The sequence below is a fragment of the Macaca nemestrina genome, chromosome 20, assembly GCF_043159975.1.
Source record: "Macaca nemestrina isolate mMacNem1 chromosome 20, mMacNem.hap1, whole genome shotgun sequence".
NCBI lineage: Eukaryota > Metazoa > Chordata > Mammalia > Primates > Cercopithecidae > Macaca > Macaca nemestrina.
Genome location: NC_092144.1, coordinates 49,125,271 through 49,136,650, shown reverse-complemented (window position 1 = coordinate 49,136,650; position 11,380 = coordinate 49,125,271). Strand labels below are relative to the sequence as shown.

General features: G+C 53.0%; 1 protein-coding gene across 1 annotated transcript in view; it reads left to right on the top strand.

Annotated features, from left to right (window-relative positions):
* Positions 1–11,380, top strand: part of FCGB (Fc gamma binding protein) — a 97,340-nt gene that overhangs the window by 52,702 nt on the left and 33,258 nt on the right. The window contains exons 16-20 of the mRNA XM_071086799.1: positions 246–838; positions 4,058–4,649; positions 4,767–4,966; positions 7,139–7,280; positions 10,674–11,011. Of these exons, the coding sequence (XP_070942900.1) occupies positions 246–838; positions 4,058–4,649; positions 4,767–4,966; positions 7,139–7,280; positions 10,674–11,011 (1,865 nt within the window). The remainder of the gene's footprint in view (positions 1–245; positions 839–4,057; positions 4,650–4,766; positions 4,967–7,138; positions 7,281–10,673; positions 11,012–11,380) is intronic.

The window sequence follows — 11,380 nt, the reverse complement described above, 5'->3', positions numbered from 1 at the left end:
GAGAGCCTGTCTCAAAAAAATATCAGGCAAGCAGAGTCATTTGATCTTTAGAAATATTTGATCAGAGAGACGTGGGCATGTCCCCTCCCATTGCAGGTCCCACACTGAGTCCCCCAGTTAGATGTCCTGGATCACATGTGCATACCCAGAGGCAGCCAGGTTGACCTGAGCAGTTTTCCCACTGAGGGCCTCCCCAGACCCCGACTCGAATGCCTACATGGCTCATGCCCACCTTGTCTCCACAGCCTTCCAGTGTCCTGCCCACAGCCACTACAAGCTCTGTGGTGACTCCTGCCCCGTGAGCTGCCCGAGCATCTCGGCTCCCGAGGGCTGTGAGTCGGCCTGCCGTGAAGGCTGTGTCTGCGATGCTGGCTTCGTGCTCAGTGGTGACACCTGTGTACCTGTGGGCCAGTGTGGCTGCCTCCACGATGACCGCTACTACCCGCTGGGCCAGACCTTCTACCCGGGCCCCGGGTGTGATTCCCTTTGCCACTGCCGGGAGGGCGGCCTGGTGTCCTGTCAACCCTCCAGCTGCGGCCCGCACGAGGCCTGCCGGCCATCCGGTGGCAGCTTGGGCTGTGTGGCCGTGGGCTCTGCCACCTGCCAGGCGTCGGGAGACCCCCACTACACCACCTTCGATGGCCGCCGCTTCGACTTCATGGGCACCTGTGTGTATGTGCTCGCTCAGACCTGCGGCACCCGGCCTGGCCTGCATCGGTTTGCCGTCCTGCAGGAGAACGTGGCCTGGGGTAATGGGCGAGTCAGTGTGACCAGGGTGATCACGGTCCAGGTGGGAAACTTCACCTTGCGGCTGGAGCAGAGACAGTGGAAGGTCACGGTGAGAGCAGATGGGGAGCAGGGGGTGAGGGGCCTGTGGGTGGGTGGGGCACAGGCAGTGCTCAGCCCAGCAGTTGGGGGCACAGAGATGAGAGTGCATGTGTGAGGCCTGGGGTCCCTGAGGACAGAAGATGCCGATCAGAACCCAGAGTGGGAAGCCAATGAGGGAGGTGTCCTCAGGGACTTGGGAGCTGCTCCCCCTACTCTGTCCCTCAGTCTCCACCCTCTCTTCACCTCCATGCATTGACTTTTCTCTCCAAATCTCTCCCACCCTCTCCTCCCTGCCACTCCATCCTCTCCCCACCTCAATCCTGGATTCTGTCCTACTCACCTCCCTATTCTGCCACTCATTGGCAGGACGTGGTGCCATCAGAGGTTGAGAAAGCCCCAGGCTGGAGAAGCTTCATGGACGGGGACAATCTGTGGGTGACACTATCACCCCCTTAACAACAACAACAGCAGCTGTAGTTTCTATACAGCTGACTGCAGACCTTTTGGCCGCCAGGCACTTCATGTCCGTGGTGTCTGTATGTGTGCACCAGGAGCTGCAGGCACTATGACGTGCTTTATATTTCAGAGTGGGGTGGCCCATCACTGGCCCATAGTCCCCCAGCAAAGGTGGAGCTTGAACCCCGTGCTGCTCTGCAGAGCTTTTCTTACCAAGAAGATCTGGTCTCCTATGGAGACTGGCATCTCAGTTACGGTGGAGGGGTTTCCCCCGAGAACCCACTGAAACACATACACGCAGCTGTTTCTCTGGTAGCAGTATTGGCGAAGGTGCTGATACATTACTGACTTAATCTGGTGAACTGGATAGGCGTGACTTTTTTTTCTTTCTTTCCTTCTTTTTTTTTTTCTTTTTGAGACAGAGTCTCTCTTTGTCACCCAGACTAGAGTGCAGTGGCACGATCTCTGCTCACTGCCACCTCTGCCTCCTTGGTTCAAGTGATTCTGCTGCCTCAGTCTCCAGAGTAGCTGGGATCACACGTGTGCAACACTACACTCAGCAAATTTTTGTATTTTTAGTAGAGACTGGGTTTCACCATGTTGGCCAGGCTGATCTCGAACTCCTGACCTCAGTGATCTGCCGGCCTCAGCCTCCCGAAGTGCTGGGATTAGCGGCATAAGCCACTGTGCCCAGCTGACACGCATGACTTAATTGAGTATATTGCCTAATGTTTTCCAAGCTCCTAGAATAGCCTCTGACATACAGTGCCTAAACACATAAGGATTGTTGGTGTTCTTGTTAGCTGCTTCTTACTGAATCCCCCAGCTTCCCTACACGTATAGGAGCTCTTATTACCCCCAGTTTACAGCTGAGGAAACTGAGGCAAGGGTAAGTCAGTAGCCCTTACCCGCCCCCCAGCCCTGCTTGGGAAGTGTGGCAGTTGACCATGTTTTTAGGAGACTCAGCCAGGAGCATATCTTTCTCCTGCCTTCTCCTGTGATTCTTCGCATTTCCAAAAGAATCCAGTGTGCACTGTCTGTGATAAGGAAGGGTGAGCAAATGTGTTAATCAAGGGTTGATTTATTTATTTATATTTTTAGAGACAGGGTCTTGCTCTCTCATCGAGGCTGGAGTGCAGTGGTGTGATCCTAGCTCCCTGTAGCCTTGAACTCCTGGTCTCAAGCAATCCTACCACTTCTGCCTCCTGAGTGGCTGGGACTACAGGCATGCACCACCATGCCCAGTTAATTTGTTTTATTTTGTAGAGACAGGATCTCGATATGTTGCCCAGACTGACCTTGAACTCCTGGGCTCCAGTGATCTTCCCGCCTTAGAGTCTCAAAGTGCTGGGATCATAGACATGAGCCACTGTGCCCCGTCCAGGGGTGGATTTACGAGGCTTCGTTGGTGCCTAGTAACCTTAAACTGAAACCACTGGTCCTCAGCTCATAGGTTTGAGTTCATTTCCCCAAGAATTTAGTCTAACTTTCCACCCGCTGATGCTTTAAAGCAAAAACCTGTGTAGTCCGTTTACTCTTCAGAAGAAAAACCTCCATTCATAGCTGCTAGTAACGGCAGATGCTCCTGAAGCATGCATGCTATGCCAGCCATGTTTCTCAGCACTTTACAGACATTAATTCATCTGAGGCTGACAATTCCGTGGGGCAAACACCTTATTTTTGAATGAAAGATGAGGAAAGAGAAACAGGGAGAGGTGACTCTCTTGCCCAAGGTCACAAGAGGATAAGGGGGGAACTGTTTGAACTCGGGCAAGTGACTCTGGGGGCCATTATTGCTTATTAATGCCTGCATCGAGTGATAGATAAAGGATAGCTGGAGGCCGGGCGCGGTGGCTCACGCCTGTAATCCCAGCACTTTGGGAGGCCAAGGTGGGCGGATCACAAGGTCAGGAGATCGAGACCACGGTGAAACCCCGTCTCTACTAAAAATACAAAAAATTAGCCAGGCACGGTTGTGGGCGCCTGTAGTCCCAGCTACTCGGGAGGCTGAGGCAGGAGAATGGCGTGAACCCGGGAGGCGGAGCTTGCAGTGAGCCGAGATCGCGCCACTGCACTCCAGCCTGGGCTGGGCGACAGAGCGAGACTCCGTCTCAAAAAAAAAAAAAAAAAAAAAAAAAAAAAAAGGATAGCTGGAGACTTGTTACTTCATTGAGACATGTATTGGTTTCCCGTGGCTGCCATAACGATTATCACAAGCTTCATGGCTTAAAACAGTACATGTACTTTCCCACAGTCCTGAATGCCAGAAGTTCAACATCAGGGTGTCGGCAGAGCTGCACCGTCTCCAAAGGCACTGGTTGGGGGATCTTGCTTTCCGTTTCCAGCTCTGGAGGCTCCAGGTTCTCTGGGCTTGTGACAACACCATTCTAATCTGTGCCTTCATCTTCATGTGACCTTTTCTTGTGTGTCTGTGTCTTTTTCTCTCTGGCTCTTATAAGGACACTTGTCATTGGATTTAGGGCCCAGCTTAATCCAGGACAATCTCATGTTGAGATTATTATCCTATTACATCTGCAAGAACTTTATTCCAATTAAGCTCACATTATGGGATTCTGGGTGAATATGTCTTTTGGGGACCACCATTCAATGCAATATCACACCCTATTATTATATCCATTTCATAAATACGAAACTGAGGGCCTAAGTGGTGAGGACACACAGATCTTCAGCATCAGGCATGGGCTTGAACTAGGGTCCGACCCCCACTCGAAGTTTATTTTCTGAAGCATGGCCTGCCTCTCTCGCCTCCCAGGTGAACGGTGTGGACATGAAGCTGCCCGTGGTGCTGGCCAACGACCAGATCCGAGCCTCCCAGCATGGTTCAGACGTTGTGATTGAGACCGACTTCGGCCTGCGTGTGGCCTACGACCTTGTGTACTATGTGCGGGTCACCATCCCCGGAAACTACTACCAGCAGATGTGCGGCCTGTGTGGGAACTACAACGGCGACCCCAAGGATGACTTCCAGAAGCCCAATGGCTCACAGGCAGGCAACGCCAATGACTTCGGCAACTCCTGGGAGGAGGCGGTACCTGGCTCTCCCTGCCTGCCGCCACCCACCTGCCCGCCAGGGAGCGAGGGCTGCGAAACCAGCAAGTGTCCTCCCGAGCAGGAGAAGAAGTATGAGAAGGAGGAGTTCTGTGGGCTCCTCTCCAGCGCCACAGGGCCGCTGGCCTCCTGCCACAAGCTGGTGGATCCCCAGGGTCCCTTGCAAGATTGCGTCTTTGATCTCTGCCTGGGTGGTGGGAACCTGAGCATTCTCTGCAGCAACATCCATGCCTATGTGAGTGCTTGCCAGGCGGCTGGAGGCCACGTGAAGCCCTGGAGGACGGAAACTTTCTGTCGTGAGTGAGGGAGAGCCAGAGGGGCAGGGAGGGGAGAGGTTGAAGCACAGAAGGGTAGACCCTGGGCCTTGCAGCCCCTCCCTCCCCAGGGCTCTGATGGGCACCCCTTCCTTGCAGCCATGAAGTGCCCAGCGAACAGCCACTACGAGCTCTGCGCGGACACCTGCTCCCTGGGCTGCGCGGCTCTCAGTGCCCCTCTGCAGTGCCCAGATGGGTGTGCTGAAGGCTGCCAGTGTGACGCCGGCTTCCTCTACAACGGTGAAGCCTGCGTGCCCATCCAGCAGTGCGGCTGCTACCACAATGGTGTCTACTATGAGGTAGGAACCTAGTCATCTGGGGCAGAATATGGGGCCTCACCCCTCCCACTCCTCATCAGCCCCACAGCCTACTTGGTCTCTTATTTACTCTTTCTGAGTCAGGGTCTTGCTCTGTCACCCAGGCTGGAGTGCAGTGGTACGATCATAGCTCACTGGAGCCCCGAGTTCCTTGGCTCAAGCAATCCTTCACCTCCCCTTCCAAGTACCTGGACTATAGGCGTGCACCACCAAGCCCAGCGAGTTTTTAATTTTCTTATGGAGACATAGACATGGGGGTGTCTCATTATGTTGCTTAGGCTGGTTGTGAACTCCACGCCTCAAGCCATACTCCCCCCTTGGCCACCCAAAGTGCTGGGATTAATGGCATGAGCCACCATGCCCGACCCATTCAGCCTCTTTTTTTTTTTTTTTTTTTTTTGACACATAGTCTTGCTCTGTTGCCCAGGCTGGAGTGCAACTTCCGACTCTTGGGTTCAAGCTCACTGCAACCTCGGCATCCCAAGTTGAAGCAATTCTCTTGTCTCAGCCTCCTGAGTAGCTAGAGTGCAGGCGTGTGCCACTATGCCCGGCTAATTTTTTGCTTTTTTGGTAGAGATGGGGTTTTCCCATATTGGCCAGGCTGCTCTCAAACTCCTGACTTCAAGTGATCCTCCTGCCTTGGCCTCCCAAAGTGCGAGCATTACAGGCATGAGCCACCACAGCTAGTCCATTCAGTCTCTTGAATGTCTCTTGTACCTACTCATTTCCCCGTCCCCATGGCCCTCCCTTGGTCCAGCTGGTTCTCTCCCACCTGGGTCCCTCCAGGCTCCTACCTTTGCTCCCTCTGGTCCACCCTCCACATGGCAGTGGTAAAGATCTTTCTAAATATCACCATGGACTCTGAAGCTTTAAACCCTCCCCTGACTCCCCAGGTGAAGTTGTGGCTTTGCCTTCCAGGTCTGGAAAAAGGGAGCCTTTCTGACCACAAAGACAAAATTTTCATCTGTTATACCAGCTGCTAACACCCTCTGTTTCCCTCTCCCACTGTCTCCCTGTTGGTCCTTCTTCTTTGACTGGAAGATGTATTTGTCTAATGTCCGTCTCCCTTGCGGGAGTATGAGCTCTCCGCGGAGTGGGACCCTCTCTCTGTTGTTCTCCTCACGTAAATAATAGTAATAATAACAGAAAGTATGTAGATAGTGCTTTCTATGTATCTCGTAATGTTTTGAGTGCTATGTGTGCATATTTTTATATATACATTACCTATCTAAAAACTTTTTATTCTGAAAATTTTCAAACATGCGAAAATTAAGAGAATAGTGAAATGACTGTCCATGTACTTACCCATCACTTAGCTTCAAAACTAAGCCACATACTCCCAATCTTGTTTGATGTCTACCCCCCGTATCTCTCCTATCTGAATGTTTTAAAGGAAGACTTTTTTTTTTTTTTTTCCCTTGGGATGGAGTTTCGCTCTGTCACTCAGGCTAGAGTACAGTGGTGAGGTTTTGCCTCACTACAAGCTCCGCCTCCTGAGTTCACTCCATTCTCCTGCCTCAGCTTCCCGAGTAGCTGGGACTACAGGCACCCGCCACCACACCTGCCTAATTTTTTGTATTTTTAGTAGAGACGGGGTTTCACCATGTTAGCCAGGATGGTCTCAATCTTCTGACCTCATGATCCACCCGCCTCAGCCTCCCAAAGTGCTGGGATTACAAGCATGAGCCACCGCGTCCAGCCTACCCTTTTCATTTTATCTGAATTTTACATTTTATCTGAATTTTACTTCCATAGGCAGGCACTACTATTTTCTGCAATTGGCACATCAGGAAACTGAGCCATAAAGCGGTGAAGTAACTTGCTCAGAGTCACAGAATTTGGAAACAGCAGAAACTGACTTCAAGCCCAGGCGATCTGCCCTTAGTTACTATGTCACACCATTTCTCCTACAGCAGAGATTGAGTGGATATTTTGGAATGAATGAGTTAATGAATAAAAGTGAATGAACAAATGTACAAATGAATGACGGCCCCAAACCCATGCTGTGCCTCAGCTTCACAGACAGGGCGCCATCCTGCTGAGAGATGTTCCTTGTCTGTGATGTCTGCAAACCCCTCTGTGCCCAGAATGCCAGAGATGTGAGAGTCGGCTCCCACCCATGGTGTCTGATGGCCGTGCCCTCTCTCCCCACAGCCGGAGCAGACAGTCCTCATTGACGACTGTCGGCAGCAGTGTACGTGCCATGTGCGTAAAGGCGTGTGGTGCCAGGAACACAGCTGTCCGCCGGGACAGGTGTGCCAGCCCTCCGGAGGCGTCCTGAGCTGCATCACCAAAGGTGCTGGGCTGGGCTGGGACTGGGGCTGATGTGACTATGGATGGAGTACAGGGACTCTGGGGCCGAGGGTGATGTGACTGGGGTGTCCATGGCGGGAGGTGCACAGGACTAATGATGGAGGTCGCAGACCTGGAGACCCCTGGGCTGGGTTTCACAGGGCCAGGGCCACCTACTGTGGGAGGCAGGGACCCTAGGGAAAATCCAGGCTGTGGGGACCCTCAGAGGTTTCTCAGGGTTGATGTCAGAGACCCTCGGTATAAGGCAGGGACAGGCGCGCCTTTGCTGATACGGGCTACATGGTAAATGTTTCAGCTTGCAGGCTGTATGGTCTCGTTCCAACTACTCACTCTGCCATTGTGGCATGAAAGCAGCCGTAGACTAATAAGTGAAGAGGTGAGACTCCTAGAATACTTTAGAATACAAGAGCAGCAGCCTAGGGGGCCATGGTGAGCTGACCGCTGGTGCGTGGAATTAGGCCTGGGGTTCAGACACTAGCACCAAAGGGCAGGGGAGAGACTGGGATCCCAGGGACAGGGACAGAGAGCAGAGTTCTGAGTTTGAGGCACAGAGACCCCACCAAGGCAGAACATTGGATATGGGGACCCCTCTCAAGTGGGAGATCAGGATTTCTAGGGGTATAGTCTTCCATGTGGGAACCCCCCCAGAGTAAATCTAGGACACAGAGCCACCCCCAGGGCTCATTTCTTAGGGTGAAGAGCAGAGAACCCTCCTCCCCGTATGGATAAGATAATAGGAGCTCCAGCACCAACCTGTCGGGGTAAGACTCTCAGGGTGGTGAGAAGGACAATGGGACTCCCAGGAATGGGGGGTATATCACTCAGCATCCAGTCGAGAGACAGAAAGCACCCAGCCATTTGAATGAGGAAAGTTCAATTAAAGAATCATTTACTTATTAATAGGAGATTAACTATTAAAAGGCAAAGAGGGCCTGGTACGGTGGCTCACACACCCAGCACTTTGGGAAGATCGCTTGAGGCCAGGAGTTCGAGACCAGCCTGGACAACATAGCGAGACACCCGTCTCCACAAAAAATTTAAACTTAGCCAGGCGTGGTGATGCATGCCTGTGGTCCCAGCTATTCAGGAGGCTGAGTTGGGAGGATCACTTGAGCCCAGGAGTTCGAGACTGCAGTGAGCTATGATTGCACCACTGCCCTCCAGCCTGGGCAAGGCGGCAAGACCTTGTCTGTTTACACACAAACAAATAAATAGAAATAAGAAACGGTAAAGAGAACACTAAAGAATACCACCAAAGCAGACAGAGGAAGTAGCCCCCACTTCTAGGGCTAAGGTAGAGGCCTCATGGAAGGGAGAAATCGGCCGCTCCTCTTCAAGGAGGGGAGAATCAGCCCAACGGCTGAGTCCAGTCCTAGTGCAGCTGTAGCCCTCTGGGTGGCACAGAGGTTTCTGCAGGCTGGAGCTGGCAAGAAGGAAACCCCTCACTGGGAAACCAGCTGGGACCAGTGGCACTCACTGACTGTGGCCACACACCCTGGCCAGAGCTGGAAGGGCCAAACCAGCTGGAAGCCAGACCAGGAGCCCCTCCCTGCTGCAGTGACTCTCCAGCGCCCTCTGTTGACAAAGCTTAACTCTGCGGGTGCATCTGAAGCTGAGAGGCGGTACATTGGTAACAGGCACAGGAGGAAGGAGACATTTGAAGACTGGCTTCTCCCACACAGGGATTCCACAAGCTGGCTCACAGATGTAGTAACTGTAGGAACAGGGTCCTGGACACAGAAGTCCTCCAGGACAGGGCCTCAGCAGTGAGACACCCTCAAGGCTACTGGCTTGAATATAGCAACCCTCCGGGGTGGAATTTTGCGCTGAGGGAGGCCCAGGCCATGAGACTTAGCTAGTTAGGGCCTCAAACGTTTCGAATCATGCTGAGACCCCTGGCAGTGAGCTCTTGCCAGAAGATCACCCAGGGCCCTAGTCTAGGGCACAGAGGCCGCCAGGACCTAGAGAAATTGGAGACCAATTGCTATCAAATGTGGAGACGTCCAGAGGGCTGAGGTCTCAGGCATGGGGGACCCTGAGGCCTAGATCTTTTTTTTTTTTTTTTTAAAGATAAGGTCTTATTCTGTCACCCAGGCTGGGGTGTAGTGTAGGTTACTGCGCCTCTATTTCCTGGGCTCACACAATCCTCCTGCCTCAGCCTCCTGAGTAGGGGGGGACTACAGGCACACACCACCATGCCTGCCTAATATATTAATTGTTCTGTAGAAACGGGATCTTGCCATGTTGTCCAGGCTGCTCTCAAACTCCAGGGCTCAAGCGATCCTCCCACCTCAGCCTCTTAAAGTGCTGGGATTACAGGCCTGAGCCACCACACCTGGCCTGGGGCCCAGGCCTTGAACAGAGAGAACTGTAGTGCTGGGATCTCAGACATGAATGCTCTCAGGGCAGGCACTGCAGACACAAGGACCCCTGGGGCACAGATCTCAACTTGGGTCAAGTGCACCTTTTCTCTAAAGGGCTAGATGGTAAATGTTGAAGCTTGCAGGCTATACCTTCTCGATCACAGCTACTCACTCTGCCATGGTGGCGTGAAAGCAGCCGTAGACTATGTAAGTGAAGAGGGTGAGGTTCCTATAAAACTTAAAATAGAAGAACAGGCTGAAATCTCAAGCAAGGACCCCAGGGAAACTGCATCGTAAACACAGGCCCAGAGCCTTGGTCTTAGGTGCATGGACTCCACAACCTCAGTGTCACACAGCAAATGGCAGGGCCTCAGTCCTAGAGGTGTAGGGGGACTCTAGGGCCGGGGTCTTGGCTGTCAGGGACCTCTGGGACCAGGGTCTCAGGCATGGGAACTTTGACACCCGAGACTTAGACACAGTCCACCATGGGGCCTCAGTGTCAGACGTGCGGGACTCCCAGGGGCCGGTCTTGAAAATAGCAGGCTGGGCGTGGTGGCTCATGTCTGTAATCCCAGCACTCTGGGAGGCCAAGGTTGGCTGATCACTTGATGTCAGGAGCTCGAGACTAGCCTGGACAACATGGTGAAGCCCTGTCTCTACTAAAAATACAAAAATCAGCCAAGCATGGTGGTAGGCACCTGTAATCCCAGCTACTCAGGAGGCTGAGTCAGGAGAATCGCTTGAACCTGGGAGGCAGAGGTTGCAGTAAACCGAGATTGCACCATTGCTCTCCAGCCTGGGTGACAGAGAAAGACTCCATCTCAAAAAACCAACAAAACAAAACAAAATACAAAAGCAAACTATAGGACCTGGGTCCTCGACATGAGGACTCTGGAATCTGGTCTTGCCTGCGGTAACCCTCAGATCCCTGGCACAGACTGGGGTAGATGTGGAGGCAGCGGCCATCCTTTACAATGGGCAGCCTCTCAAGGTCCTCCCTCTTCTGTCCCCAGACCCGTGCGACGGTGTGACATGCCGGCCACAGGAGACGTGCAAGGAGCAGGGTGGCCAGGGCGTGTGCGTGCCCAACTATGAGGCCACGTGCTGGCTGTGGGGCGACCCACACTACCACTCCTTCGACGGCCGGGCGTTTGACTTCCAGGGCACCTGTAACTATGTGCTGGCAACAACTGGCTGCCCGGGGGTCAACACCCAGGGCCTGACGCCCTTCACCGTCACCACCAAGAACGAGAACCGGGGCAACCCTGCTGTGTCCTACGTGAGAGTCGTCACTGTGGCTGCCCTGGGCACCAACATCTCCATCCACAAGGGCGAGATCGGCAAAGTCCGGGTATGTGTGGCAGGATGGTCCCCTGAGGTCCCCGGTAGGACAGGAGGGATCCTGACGACCACAGTTAGCAGCTCAAGGCTCTTTGTCTTCACCTGGGCCTGAAACAAAATGTCAACAAAAAGAATAATTCCAGCAAAAATATCTCCCCGTTCCTGGGAATTAAACAAGCCTAGCCCCTTGCTAAGGGCTTTAACCTAGGACCTCAGCATTTGCTTTTTTTAGAGATCTGGGTTTGAATCCAGCCTCTCCTCCTTATGAGCTAGGTGATGCTGTGCAGTTCACTTGGTAGGCCTCAGTTTCCTCATCTGTGAAGTGGGCATCATATCAGGGCCTGTCCCACAGCAAGGTGGTGCATGTCACATGCTAAGC